The 15,267-nt window shown below is 32.0% G+C and overlaps 1 protein-coding gene across 5 annotated transcripts in view; it reads left to right on the top strand.

Annotated features, from left to right (window-relative positions):
- The window catches only part of LOC139484866 (uncharacterized), a 47,433-nt gene that overhangs the window by 25,023 nt on the left and 7,143 nt on the right, over positions 1-15,267 (top strand). For 3 of the 5 annotated variants that reach the window (XR_011655176.1, XM_071268874.1, XM_071268875.1), the window contains exons 6-11: positions 3,461-3,589; positions 9,725-10,084; positions 11,382-11,471; positions 12,969-13,070; positions 13,969-14,109; positions 15,038-15,224. Coding sequence is in view for 4 of the 5 variants with exons in the window: in XM_071268874.1 (XP_071124975.1) it covers positions 3,461-3,589; positions 9,725-10,084; positions 11,382-11,471; positions 12,969-13,070; positions 13,969-14,109; positions 15,038-15,224 (1,009 nt within the window). In the remaining variant the exon portion in view is untranslated. Of the gene's footprint in view, positions 1-3,460; positions 3,590-9,724; positions 10,085-11,381; positions 11,472-12,291; positions 12,490-12,968; positions 13,071-13,968; positions 14,110-15,037; positions 15,225-15,267 lie in introns of all 5 variants that reach the window. The other 2 variants (XM_071268873.1, XM_071268872.1) reach the window with 1 other exon arrangement.

The raw sequence follows: 15,267 nt of genomic DNA, 5'->3' as shown, positions 1-15,267 counted from the left end.
CATTGAAATTGAAGTTATCGGAAGTAAACATAATGTGGGAGGACAATTGTTTTAGAATATTTAGGAACTTTACAAAAACATGCATATGCAAAGGAACATGCATGAACAAAACATGTTAATGTTAAAAATATATGACGTTCCTTGTGGAAGCAAGTGTCATCTTCGGCCAGAGTAACAAAATAGGATTCACGGATATAAAATTAAACAAATTTTTAATTTTTAATGTTCGCTTATTCACTTTATCCAATGGACCATCTAATTGTAATAATAACAATTTGTATAACTAAAAATAAAAATTTTGATAAATGTTTGTTAACATTTAACCCATATGATCCCAATACATGTATGGTCAGCTGGATCGTACGCGTATACTCATACGGTCCGACCGTACGCATATGGTCGGACCGTACGAGAATACGTATACAGTCCGGACCGTACGCGTACGGTCCAAATACTCGTATGGTCTGGAACATATATATACAAATGACAACAGTTAATTGTAGTATAGTACCATATAAATCATAACAATTTACATAAAAAACAGCATGTGTCCCAAGTACACGGATGCCCCACTCGCACTATTATTTTCCATGTTATAATAAATGGACTGTGAAATTGGGTAAAAAATCTAATTTGGCAAAACTTAAACCTGAAGACGGAAGAACGAACGCACGGAAAGATGCACAGAAGGATGCATGGAAGGATGCACGAACAGTCGAACGAACGGACGGATGCATAGACCAGAAAACATAATGTCCCTCTACTAATATATGTCAATACCATGTTGAATGAAATCAACAGATTATTCTTTAATTTTATATGGGATGGAAAAACAGAAAAAATCAACTGTGATACACTGATTGCAGATATAAAGGAGGGAGGTTTGAAAATGGTTCATTTACAATCTTTCAACTTTTACCTTAACGTCGGTTGGGTGAGGTGATTTTTTGCAAATTTGAATGGGGACTGGCAAAATATTCTTAAGTTGATATTGAAAAAATTTGGAGGTGCAAGATCTTTTTTTTTACAAAACTTCAAACTTTTGGAGATTGGAAATCAACTCAGCAATCCTTTTTGGAAAGATGTCTTTCAAGCTTTACACTCATCTTAACCACATGTTAAAACTGATGTCGTGGAGTGCCTCTCACTTGATGTCTTGAATTTTGTGAAAGCAGAAGATTTCCCATTATATAAAGATAGGGAGTTGCTGGTGTGCAAAACCTCTGTCACACTTTAGACCTTCAAAGGAGAGATTTTTACGTCGTATATTGCTATCACGTTGGCGTCGACGTCGTCGTCGTCGTCTGAATACTTTTAGTTTTCGCACTCTAACTTTAGTAAAAGTGAATGGAAATCTATGAAATTTTAACACAAGGTTTATGACCACAAAAGGAAGGTTGGTATTGATTTTGGGAGTTTTGGTCCCAACATTTTAGGAATTAGGGGCCAAAAAGGGCCCAAATAAGCATTTTCTTGGTTTTCGCACTATAACTTTAGTTTAAGTTAATAGAAATCTATGAAATTTTGACACAAGGTTTATGACCACAAAAGAACGGTTGGGATTGATTTTGGGAGTTTTGGTTTCAACAGTTTAGGAATTATTTCACTTTTGATCAGATTAAACAAAAAGTTGAGACAAATAACTATATGCACTATTACAGTTTAATATCAAATATCCTGATGGAGGTAAAACAGTGTATTAGGGAAAACACTGATACTGACTTAGAAAATGTTACTCCACAGATAATTTTTGGAGAAAACTACTAGCAGTAAAAATATCAAATTCATATATAATAATCTTATTGTAAAATGTGCATATCCTCCAGTTGTAAAGTTTTCAAAATGGGAGGATGATCTACATTCTAACATTGAAGACTGGAAGAAATACTTTTGTATACTTCAGAAAGGTTGTAGAGATACATATCTGTATAATTTCCAATACAAGTTTTTACATAGTAAAATTGAGAATGGAAATGGGGAATGTGCCAAAGAGACAACAACCCGACCATAGAATTAATTAAACAACAGTAGGACTATTCCTACAAATACATTTTTATATAAGATTAAAATCAAAGATACAAAGTTATGTTCTTTTTGTAGATGTGAAGATGAAACTATTGGACATTTATTTAATGATTGTCAAGTGACATCAAATTTTTTATATTTCTTTTGTGCTTGTCTGAAAAATTTCTATGTTAACATTAAATTTAACAAAAAAAAACTTTTTTCTTGGTTTTGTAGAAAGCTTATTTTAAATTTTCTTGTAATTTTTGCCAAAAAATACATATATAAATGCAAGCTAGAAGAAAAGCTTTCAAATGCAATTTAATTAAAAAATAGACTGAAAAACTTTTATAACTTAGAGTAATATACAGCAAGAAAATACAACAAAGTTTTTAAACTTGAAAAACTTTGGGCCCCTATATGCTAATTATTTATCCTGAATGGTAATCTTAAACAACCAAATTTATATCAATATATATCTTTTTGACCTATTCATGGAACAGAGCAAACAACATGTAATATATGTATTGCACATGTAAACCTTTTTTTCTATTAAACAATCTATAGATATTTTTATATGAAGAGATTGTGAAAAAGAGAGAAAGAGAGAGTGAAAAATAGAGAGAGAGAGAAAAAAAAAATTATATTTTAGTTTGTGTAAATCTTGATAAAACAATAGTCTTTTGTTGTTATATATTTGAAACCCTGTATACGTAACACCTTAGTCAGGTGTGCTGTAAGGGTGATGTAAAATACTGACTATTGCATAAAAAAAATTAAAAAAAATAATGCCCCTCTACTATCGTAAATTGATAGATAAAAAAAAAATCCTATGAGGGGATAATAAAATTGAGAAAAGAAATGGCGAATGTGTCAAAGCGACAACAACCCGGCCATAGAGCAGACAACAGCCAAAGGCCACCAATGGGTCTTCAATGTAGCGAGAAACTCCCGCACCCGTAGGCATCCTTCAGCTTGCCCCTTAGAAAATATGTATTCTAGTACAGTGATAATGGACGTCATACTAAATTTCGAATTATACACAAGAAACTTAAATTAAAAATCATACAAGACTCATGACTTGGGACAGGTGCAAAATTGCGTTGGGGTTAAACATGTTTGTGAGATCTCAACCCTGAGCCCCTATACCTCTAGCAATGTAGAAAAGTAAACGCATAACAAAACGCACATTAAAATTCAGTTCAAGAGAAGTCCGAGTCCGATGTCAGAAGATGTAACAAAAGAAAATAAATAAAATGACAATAATACATAAATAACAACAGACTACTAGCAGGCTCCAGAACTCAATTAAACTGATTGAAAGATTATGTCTTCATCATATGAATATCAGGCACAATCCCTCCCGTTAGGGGTTTAGTATCATACTATCATAAAATATATGAGAAGAACATAACCCATGTCATGCCAACAACTGTTTTATGTTTTATCTTTTCAGATGAAGTAGAGGTTTGGAAATCACTGGTGATTGTGATTGTTATAGCTTCAGTTGGAGTTATTGTATTTATATCAATAATAATAGTCCTGATAATAACTTGCTGGCGGAGACATCATTGTTGTTTTCAGGGTAAGATCCAAGAATATACATTTTTTTTTACTAAGGTATTCAATGGTATTTGTGAAACTTTTATTATTTTTTTACTTGAAGTATTATTATTGTGAATTGATCATTTGAGACTACAATGCAATTTTAGTTCTTGCGATATTGAGAAAATTCCTTTTTATACGATATAAAAAATGTTAGTTTAAATTATTGCGATTATAACCCTGTCATTTTTTATTAGCTGAACAAGTTTTATGGTTCATTGATAAAAATTAAAGTTTTTATACACCCATTTACTGTACGAATTATGGTATACTGTTGTCCATTTGTCCATCCGTCATCAACATGTCGTACAATCACTCAAAAACGATTTAATCAATTCACATGAAACTTTGGTGATTTGTTTATTCTATTGCTGTGAGCTCCCTTTAAATTTTTATAAGTTTACACTTTTACCTTTCTAAGTTATTTGATTTTATTCATTTAAAAAGGGGAGTACAAATAATAAGTGCTTCTAATAGTTTTTATTAAACTTTAGTGACTATTTTATATCTCTTAAAATAACTCCCTTTATTTTTATGCCCCACCTACGATAGTAGAGGGGCATTATGTTTTCTGGTCTGTGCGTCCGTTCGTCCGTTCGTTCGTCCGTCCGTCTGTCCCGCTCCAGGTTAAAGTTTTTGGTCAAGGTAGTTTTTGATGAAGTTGAAGTCCAATCGACTTCAAACTTGGTACACATGTTCCCTATGATATGATCTTTCTAATTTTAATGCCAAATTAGAGTTTTTACCCCAATTTCACGGTCCACTGAACATGGAAAATGATAGTGCAAGTGGGGCATTCGTGTACTGAGGACACATTCTTGTTTTTTTATAAATTTCTGACATGACAATGAGGAGTTATAGAACTTTTTTTTTTTTAAAAGTGACTGGCATATCATGCGCTCATGGCAAAGCTTTTTATTATGGTTATTTCTTTCTCAGATATAATAAGCAAAAATTAAGTCTACTATATTTGGTGCATGATATAGTTGCATGGTGTTCATGTTCATTTATCAATGACCTCATTTTTATCTTGGTTCAAAGGTCAATGATCAGTTTTTTGTCAAGCTTGCAACTTTTGTCGCAGAAAGCTCGACATAGGGATAGTGATCTGGCGGTGGGGGCGGCGGCGGCGGTGGCGTTAGCTAACTTCTTAAAAGTTTTATATTTTAGAAGGTGGAAGACCTGGATGCTTCATACTTTGTATATGGATGCCTCATGTTACGAAATTTCCGTCAGTCACATGTCCAATGTCCTTGACCTCATTTTAATGGTTCAGTGACTACTTGAATAAAGATTTAAGATTTTTTGTAATGTTAAGTTCTCTCTTATTATAAGTAATAGGATAAAGTTCTATATTTGGTATGTGCATACCTTGCAAGGTCCTCATGCCCGTCATACAGTTTTCAGTTGACCTCGACCTCATTTCATGGATCAGTGAACAAGGTTAAGTTTGGTGGTCAAGTCAATATCTCAGATACTATAAGCAGTCAGTGATATTGTTTGCTTTAAATTACCGGAGAGAATAAAGGCTTTTCCCCTGGAGAAGAATTCCAATTTGAAAAAAAATGGCTTAAAATTATTCCCCAAAAGACAAATTTTTTTCCCAAACAGTGCAGTCTCAGTAGTAATTGTGCATGAATACAACCTGAAAAACACTCATTTATACATTTTTCATGCCTAAAATGACTATATGTGCAGATTTGAGGGTCTATATATGCATTATCACTGACAATAAGGGGTCTTATTTCAAAGCAGGGTTTTACTCTTGAAATGGGGTCTGAAAATTGAAGTTACAGTCAAATTCATGGTTTATTATAAATTTCCCAATTTGATAAAAATGACGCATATTTTCCCAATAAAAATGGGTAGAGGTAGTTTTGAAAAAAAGCCAACAATATCACTGGCAGTAGGTCTAGTATATTTTGTGTATGGAAGGGCTGTAAGGTGTACATGTCCAACTGGCAGGTGTCATCCGACCATGACCTGATTTTCATGGCTCAGTGGTTATAGTTAAGTTTATGCTTTTGGTCTGTTTTTCTTATACTGTATGCAAAAGGTCTTCTATATTTGGTGTATGGAATAATTGTAAGGTGTACATGTCTAACTGGCAGGTGTCCTCTGACCTTGACCTCATTTTTATTGTTCAGTAGTCAAAGTTAAGTTTTTTTTAGTTTTGGTCTTTTTTCTAATACTTTATGCAATAGGTCAACTATATTTCATGTCTGGAAATATTTTATGTTCTATATATCAGTCGCACAGGTTTTATTTGATCTTGACCTCATTTTCACTGTTCATTGCTCAGTGTTAAGTTTTTGTGTTTTGGTGTGTTTTTCTTAGACTATAAGCAATAGGTCAACTATATTTGTTGTATGGAAGAATTGCTAGCTGTACACATGTTAAGTGTATGTGACAGTTGTAATAAAGCTCTATCAACATAATATCAATGATTAGTAAAGAAGGCGAGACATTTCAGCATGTGCACTCTTGTGGAATTAGGTATGTTAATCAGATACTATCAGCAAAAGGCTAACTTTATTTGGTATAAGTTATTCTATCAGGGTTAATATTACCTTGACTTTATTTATATGGTGAGGTCACTTGGTATGAATACTTCATATTTAATATCTAAAATTAAAGACTCAAGATATATTCAAATGAAGTGAAGGAGTTTAACATGTTTAAGGGCTATTTAAAAAAAAATGATGCCAAAGTGTGACAAACATGGTAAAAAATAAGTCATTGCTAATCTTTTTTCTATCATTTTTCTTTAATCCAGAGACATTCAAGTTTACAAAACTATCAAGGGTTAATGCAAAATAATAAAAACAAAAATTTTAACAACCTTTTACTCATAAGAATTCATCAACTTTTCAAAGGAAACAACAACATACTATTATCAACTTACAAACATAAATAAGAATATAAATATCAATGTAATTGTTTTTGTTGTTGCAATAAAAAAAAAAAAAGGTACTAAATGATTTCCCTGCATTTTTTTTTAACTTATATACAGTTTTTTTCTTTAAATATGTAAATTACACCAATTTTTAGTGTATTCTTTAATATCTTATTTCAAAAGTTTTTATATCTCTTTGCAAAAGCTTTAATTTTATATAAAAATTATAAGGAGCAAACACATATGATCTCATTACATCCTTTGAAAATTTCACACCAATTGCTTCAGTCAATTCTAAGTTTTCTTCATTTAAAAAAATACAAACATATGTTTTTGATCCTTTTGTTACACTCCTGACATATATTTTCAGTAACTATAAGACTGTTTTTTAATGGAATGTTTAGAAAATCAGTAGTGATATCTATTTTAAATTTACAATCTCACAAATAAACAAACCTATTAGATATTTGATTACATATTTTTTAAATTTCTGAGCAAAGAGCAAACTTTTAACATGTTTAATGAGAGTTACGCTTTAATTTTTAAGAATCTTTGGTAAACAGTGTGCAGAAAATCACTTTTACAAGACAGATCGGCTTTCTTGTTACATTGTAAAGATGTTACAATTATTTTAATAAAGAATCATGTTGAATTTTGTTATAGATATATAAGCTACATCAGAAACTTGTTAGGAGTGTAACAAATGTTACACTCCTGACCATAATTTATTGCTACCATATTTTAACCTGAAACTGACCTGAAATCATGTAGAGTCTTTATATTTAACATATTATTTTAGTCCAAATTAAGAACAGGTTAAATTTTTTTATATATTTCTTACATATTTACAAATTTTGCTAATGGTCTATTTAAAAAAAAAATGGCTTTCCTTTAAACCTTTCCAGTCTCTTGTTTGATACTTTATATATTCTGTTTTTATGTCGGATAATGTATTATGATAAGTTTGTTCTTACTACCATTGATGGTAGCAGTATGTGCTCTGTATAAAAAAATGTCCAAAAATGTACCCGAAAATGTCAGGAGTGTAACACTTTAAAATGTTTAAGTGTAACATTCATGTTACTTTTTATAGAAACAATGTTGTTATTATTGGTTTTCTTTTTCTGGAATTTGAGTGTGAACACCATCTGTTGCAGATTATCAGTAACACACATTATTATGGCCTTTATTGCTTGTTTATGCTCAATACTTGTATGTCAGGACAGTAACACATTTAAACAAGCTAGTTCAATTGCAATTTTAGTTCAAAAATTTCAAAAGAATGATGTAGACTTGTATTTTGTGTTGACATGGTTAAGCTGAGGTGTAGTAATGTCATTGAATAATAATTGTCAGCTTGTTTTTCTTCCATTAACTTACCTTTGCTAATAAGATTGAAATAAGGCATTTTTTTTGTGTTACACTCCTGACATTGAAGTATTGAGCATACAAAAGCAATGAAGGCCATAATAATGGCATGTTTGTTACTGATAAAATGTAACAGGTAATGTTTACTGAAATTCAAGAAAAAACAACAACTATAACAACATTGTTTCTAAAAAAAAATACATCTTAACCCAATTGTTACACTCCTGACAAACTTGGGTAGTCTTCTTATTGTAACCATAATATTCCAGTAGTAGAATTTCAGGGTCAACTGGATGCACCTGTGCCAAGCTATGATACTAAATAAAAAACATAAACCGTGCAAGATGTACAGAAACATGTTATTTCACCTGCAAAGACATTTTCTGGCAGCATATTGACTTTTACTAACATTTTTAGCTCACCTGGCCCAAAGGGCCAAGTGAGCTTTTCCCATCACTTTGCGTCCGGCGTCTGTCGTCGTTAACTTTTACAAAAATCTTCTCCTCTGAAACTACTGTGCCAAATTAATCCAAACTTGGCCACAATCATCTTTAGGGTATCTAGTTTAAAAAAATGTGTCCGATGACCCGGCCATCAAATCAAAATGGCCGCCACGGCTTAAAATAGAACATAGGGATAAAATGCAGTTTTTGGCTTTAACTAAAAAACTAAAGAATTTAGAGCAAATCTGACATGGAGGTAAAATTGTTTATCAGGTCAAGATCTATCTGCCCTGAAATTTTGGGATGAATCGGACAACCCGTTGTTGGGTTGCTGCCCCTGAATCGGTAATTTTAAGGAAATTTTGCTGTTTTTGGTTAATATCTTGAATATTATTATAGATAGAGATAAACTGTAAACAGTAATAATGTTCAGCAAAGTAAGATTCACAAATAAGTCAACATGACCGAAATGGTCAATTGACCCCCTAAGGAGTTATTGTCTTTTATAGTCAATTTTTAACAATTTTCATAAAATTTGTAAATTTTTATTAACATTTTCCACTGAAACTACTGGGCCAAGTTCATTATAGATAGAGATAATTGTAAGCAGCAAGACTGTTTAGTAAAGTAAGATGTACAAACACATCACCATCACCAAAACACAATTTTGTCACGAATCCATCTGCTTCCTTTGTTTAATATTCACATAGACCAAGGTGAGCGACAAAGGCTCTTTAGAGCCTCTAGTTTTTTTTACACAAACTTATTTGACATACCTTATGCGGCTCATAGAAATGTAAATATATGGAAGAATTGAACAAGAAATCATAGTCAAGATATAAAAGTCGGATGAAAGATATTGTTTGGTATTGTATCTGCCCTTATTTATTCTATATTATCAATGAATGCACATGCTTTCTTGTAAATGTCACACTAAAAGCGTTACACTCCTGACATTTTGAGGTACATTTTTGGACAATATTTTTGAAACAGAGCACATACTGCTATTATCTTTGGTAGTTAGGACCAACTAATCATAATACATTATCTGACCTAAAAACATTACAGATATAGTATCATACAAGAGACTGACAAAGGTTTAAAGGAAAGGCATCATTTTTTTTGAAATAGCCCACAAGTGAAAAAGGGGAGACACAATTTTCAGCTTGTGTATATATAAAAAAGAAGATGTGGTATGATTGCCAATGAGACAACTCTCCACAAGAGACCAAAATAACACAGTAATTAACAACTATAGATCACTGTACAGTCTTCAACAATGAGCAAATCCCATATCGCATAGTCAGCTATAAAAGGCCCCGAAATGACAATGTAAAACAATTCAAATGAGAAAACTTAAACAGCCTAATTTTTTACTCTTGTTGTATATGATAACATTATTTTGTAGAGATCTACAGTTCTAGTAAAACCAATTCTTCAAGTAAAATGGAAATGATTGAAATACCTATAAATTCTACAAACACTGAATCATCCAGTGGTGATACTAATGATAATATGACATACGAAACACAGTTATCTGATAAAGATGTTAACAGTACTAGTGATTTAAGTTCAATCAGTATTGACACAATTAATAAGTCTGATTGTAAAAACCAGAAAGGTGAAAATGTGACAAAAATAAATGAAGAGGAGGAAAGAAAATCTATTCCTGATTCTTTAGTAGATGCTAAAATGGACTCTTGGGTGGCTAGATTGGAGAAGGACATTATCAAAGAGGAACAGTTACTACTGATGAGTAATAATAATGGTATATATGTCTACTTTTATGTTTTGTACTATTGGGATCTTGACAGGGCTTCTAAAAAAATATTTGAGCCAGCCAGACATTTTTATGCCCCACCTACTAGAGTAGAGGGGCATTATGTTTTCTGGTCTGTGCGTCCATTCGTCTTTCTGTCTGTCCTTCTGTCTGTTCGTCCTGCTTCAGGTTAAAGTTTTTGGTCAAGGTAGATTTTGATGAAGTTGAAGTCCAATCAACTTGAAACTCAGTACACATGTGCCCTATGATATGATCTTTCTAATTTTAATGCAAAATTAGTGTTTTGACCCCAATTTCATGGTTCACTGAACATAAAAAATGATAGTGCAAACTTCAGGTTAAAGTTTTTGGTCAAGGTAGTTTTTGATGAAGTTGAAGTCCAATCAACTTGAAACTTGGTATACATGTTCCCTGTGATATGATCTTTCTAATTTAAATGCCACATTAGATTTTTCATCCTAATTTCACGGTCCACTTAACACAGAAAATGATAGTGCGAGTGGGGCATCCATGTACTATGGACACATTCTTGTTCATTCCTGTTTTTATCCCTTTAGGCAGGATATAGTAACATTACCCCATAACAAAAGATGGACCATAGGATAAAGCCATTAAACTTTTAAAGGACAATAAACTTCATAGACTTTATTCTTATTAGCTTTTATGTATATATTTCACATACATCATGTTGATCATTACATTGTTAACTAGTGCATTGTTCAAATTGGCATAATATCTGCATAATTATCAAAGTGTTTTAGTCAGTAGAGGACCAGGTTATAGTTAGTTTTTTAATAAACACATTTTCCAATACCAGATATTAACTAGACCAGGGTAAAACATGAAACAAAGACTGTTATGTAATATCTGAGAATTTTTATCTAGAAGTTTTAACTTTGAGCTGCTCTTTCCACGTTATTTCCTAGAGACAATACTTTTGATGAACATGATGTAAGGTATAAAGGTATAAGGCTGATATGGGAGTCTCTGGACGTTATAAGGGCCAATTTGGAAAAGGACATGTTATAATCTATATTTATTATTAAAACTGTGGGATAATATAATGATCATGATGCAAGTTTAAAAACACATGTACAGTTAGATGTATAATGATATCCACTGTTTTTATCATCTCTTAGTTTATGTAATCAGTGCAGACTAGAATTACTCTATTTGTATGTGATATGTTGTAATACATTATAGCCTATATCATGTATATAGCTAGAAATTGTCAAGACAAAGTTGCTAAATTTTTATTTTAATTTCATGCAATTTATTTTTGCAGACTCAAAGCCAGAACAACCATTACCTGTAAAAGTAAGTGGGTTGAGAGAGAGTTACAGAGGTAGAGAAGTTCATTACAGTGTCATTAGAGGTAATAATTTTGATATTACACAAAAATTGAGTACCAATATTTAGTAGAGCATGATCTGACATCTGATCAATTGAATGCCAATTCCAAGCTGAGTTAAGACAAGGCATTACTCAAGTTATGATATAACAAATGTGAATGTCATCCATATGATAATGGTTTTATATTTCATGGTATGGAGAGAAGGATTCTATTGATTTTGTTTTCCTTAAGATAGAGGTCCATGGGTTGGTAAAATCCTCTATTGATTTTTTGGGCTTTTATAAAGTAACTAGATCAAAGGTCAAGGTCACAGAAGCAGTTTATAAACAGATAGTTGGTCAAGTTTTATGTCTTCAAATGAAATCTTTTAAACCATCCGTCAGACCATCACCAAACTTAGCTAAAGACTGCCTTTAGGAAGAACAAGACCTCTATAGATATTGGGTCAGTTAGTCAAAGATCAGTGTCAATTTCAATGGCTGTAAATAAATTTTGGGATAAGTTCTGTTTGCAGCTACAGTTACTTTAAGCTATAAACTAGCTCAAAGGTGACAAAAGCAATTGATAGACTTATTTTTGGTTTCCAGATGATACATTTTGAAGTATCTAATTATAGGTCCGCATTTCACAAAACTTGACATAAAAATTTGCCTAGAAATATACTCAAAATAAACAAGACCTGGCACCAACAAAGTTCAACTTATAAGAGTTTAAAAGGCATGGATCAAACGGGAATTTTATAGGGACTGACCAGATTTTACTACTTTCTGAAACTATAACTATCATATATGCTAATTAGTGGTTTGTAATTTCAAATAAACTCTGAGGATAATTTTTGTAGGTAGTGAGGTTATTATAGCATCTAAAATCGTAGAAACAGATTCAGACTTCATTATAGATAGAGACTATGATGAACATAAACTTAATTATTATAAGATAAGATCAGCCAGCAAAAACAATGAGGGTGTTTATAATTGGGAACTTAAAGACAATAGTAAACAAGGGAAACAAACAGGAAGTTTTAACATTACAATTTGTGGTAAGTTTTCATTTATCTGCCTAAAAGCCTAAAAAGCATGATAGTTCTAAGAACTGGGTAGTTTGTCAACATTTCTCTTTACAAATATCTCCAGCTCATTATAGTTTTGAAGGTATGAATAAGTCTTGCTCCAGTTTTTGCACAAGAAGACGGGCAAAAGATACCAGAGGGACATTCAAACTCATAAATCAAAAAAAAAAATCCCAATGGCCATGGCTAAAAAAGAAAAAAAGACAAACAGACAAACAATATTACACAAAACTCAACATAGAAATCTAAAGACTATGAAAAAACGCGAACCTCACCAAAAACTTGGGGTGATCACATGATCAGATGCTCCGGAGTGTTCATAAAAACTGTTGATCTTTACACATGATAGATCTGATATGTGTTACTGCTTATATATTTCAATTTGTTTTGCATCATGATTTGTCGACTGTCAATGATGGTCACTCATGTCAACTGTTTGACTTTTTCAGATAAGGAACGACCAGAGCCAGTGGGCGAAAACGCTGAATCTCTGCAAAACAACAGATTAGATACTGATTCCATATTAACAGTTGAAGAAAATGTACTTGAAGGTTAGAAAATAATTTGCATTATGCATTCATTTTATTTTCATTTGCTTGTCAAAGACTGGAAAGATTATGGTATATTATACTGTCTGTCTGTCCATCTGTCTGTCTTTATATTCATCCATCTGTCATCACTTTGTGAAAGATAACTCAATGAAATAGAGATTGGACATGAGGAATGTGACAAATGACTACAACCTGACCAAAGAGTAAAACAAAAATTGAAGGCCACCAATGGGTCTGCAACACAGGGAGAAAATCCTATACCCAGAGGAGGGCTTCAGATTTACGCTTGACAAAAATGTGTACTAGTTTAGTGAAAATTGACGTCAAACTAAACTCCAAAACATATAAACAACAATGATAAATGAACTAAAATTTTGAAAAAAAACATACAAGATTAAGTCTAGACTAGTGGACCATTTGTCAGGACCATTTCAGACTAAACCAAGATTATCAAATACTTAATCAGACATATAAAGTAAAGTCGAAACCAAAGACCAAAGTTGAGTACGCTAAGTACAGAAAAGTACTGTCAAGATAATGTTGAGTCTTATCAAGTAAAAACTTTGCCTAACCTTACTGGCCAAGCACAAAATATGGAATTTTCAGACTCAGAGCAGTTTGTTATTACAGTACACATATGCGTAGAGGAGAGTTTTGTTATTTTTAAGAAGGTACCAGTTATTGTTTTGAGTGTAAAGAAAAAGAAAAATAGTACATGTATATAATGAAATTGAATATGTTTTTTCAATCTATCTATACAGAAGGCAACCAGTTAACATTCCAGATTTGCTCTTTGATGATGTTTAGAATATTGATTTATATTTTTTTTATTCAGTAATTTTGCATATTGTAAACAACGTCATTAATTATAATGAATTTGCTTTGTTTTTCATTGCAGTAGATGGTCCAGGTAGCCCTTCTCTACTAGACAAAGCTGAATGTGTTCAGGACAGAAATAGTCCAATTCCCTCAAATAATTCCAATGGTGCTAACATTACCAGTTCTGAAAAATGTGACAATATGCCTCAGAAAAAAATAGGTAATACCCGATAATCATTTACATTCTGATATTTTCTTTGGTCATATGTATTGAGGTTGGTGATTGGTGGAGTTGAGATTTAATTAAAGCAAAAAAATATAAGTGATTTCTATAACTCTGAGTTTCTGTTGTTGCTTCGAAGTATTGAAAGCTTTAAAGAATGAAGTGTGACAATAAATCAAATGAATAAAAAAGGATGTTTGGTATGAATCAAAGAAACAGCAACCTAGCAACACAAATAACCATAAGCCTCAATAGGTAAATATGTAGTCTCAAAAGACATTGCCAGCTGTCAATATAAGTCCTGCTTTAAATCACCCTCAGTCTTAAAACTTCCTTTTAGTTCAGGTCAATATCACCTGTTTATCAAATTCTTATTTTTCATACACATTATGCTTGTATATGAAATGTTTATCTATTTTTCTGAGGAACTACACATCATGGTGTTTTAAAACTAGGAATCTACCTTCATGTGAACACTCAACCGTGTGATGCATTTTATATAATTATTTCTCATTTACCTGTTAACTAAAAGCTTCAACTACAGGCCTAAATCAAGAACCTGTTGTTCAGTGGCTGTGGTTTGTTGATGTTGTCCACAATTGGAATGTTGGTTTTCCTGTTTGAATTGTTTTACAATAGTCATTTTGGGACCCTATATAGCTAGCTGTTTGGTGTGAGCCGAGGCTCTATGTTAAAGGCCATACTTTGGCCTTTAATGGTTTACTGGTCAAGAAAACTTTTCTTTATTAACAATTACATTAATAATGCATGGCATATGAATCTGATATAAAAAACTAAAAAAAACAACTACAACTGTAAAAATCGTGAATTCATATATACTTACAAGACTTGATTACAATATATTTTAGTTCATATATATTTGTTTGTTTACAATTCCATACTTAAACTAACTCACTTTTTTCAGATTTTGTTGAAGAATGTAAGCATTGTAATCTGACTTTAACAGAGGCTTTGAATCATCATGGTTCATCTAATTATTTGTGTAATATATGTCATATGTTGGACCCTACCACAACAAGTGAATCACATTACTGGATTGGATTTGTTAAATTTTACGGATTGATGGAGGGATTTAGAATTAAAAGTATAGAGTAAGCAACTTTTAATCTTTGTACTTTGTTCAATCTTTTTTAG

The sequence above is a fragment of the Mytilus edulis genome, chromosome 8 (genome assembly GCF_963676685.1).
Source record: "Mytilus edulis chromosome 8, xbMytEdul2.2, whole genome shotgun sequence".
In the NCBI taxonomy this organism is placed as follows: domain Eukaryota; kingdom Metazoa; phylum Mollusca; class Bivalvia; order Mytilida; family Mytilidae; genus Mytilus; species Mytilus edulis.
This window is presented reverse-complemented; position numbering and strand designations above follow the sequence as displayed.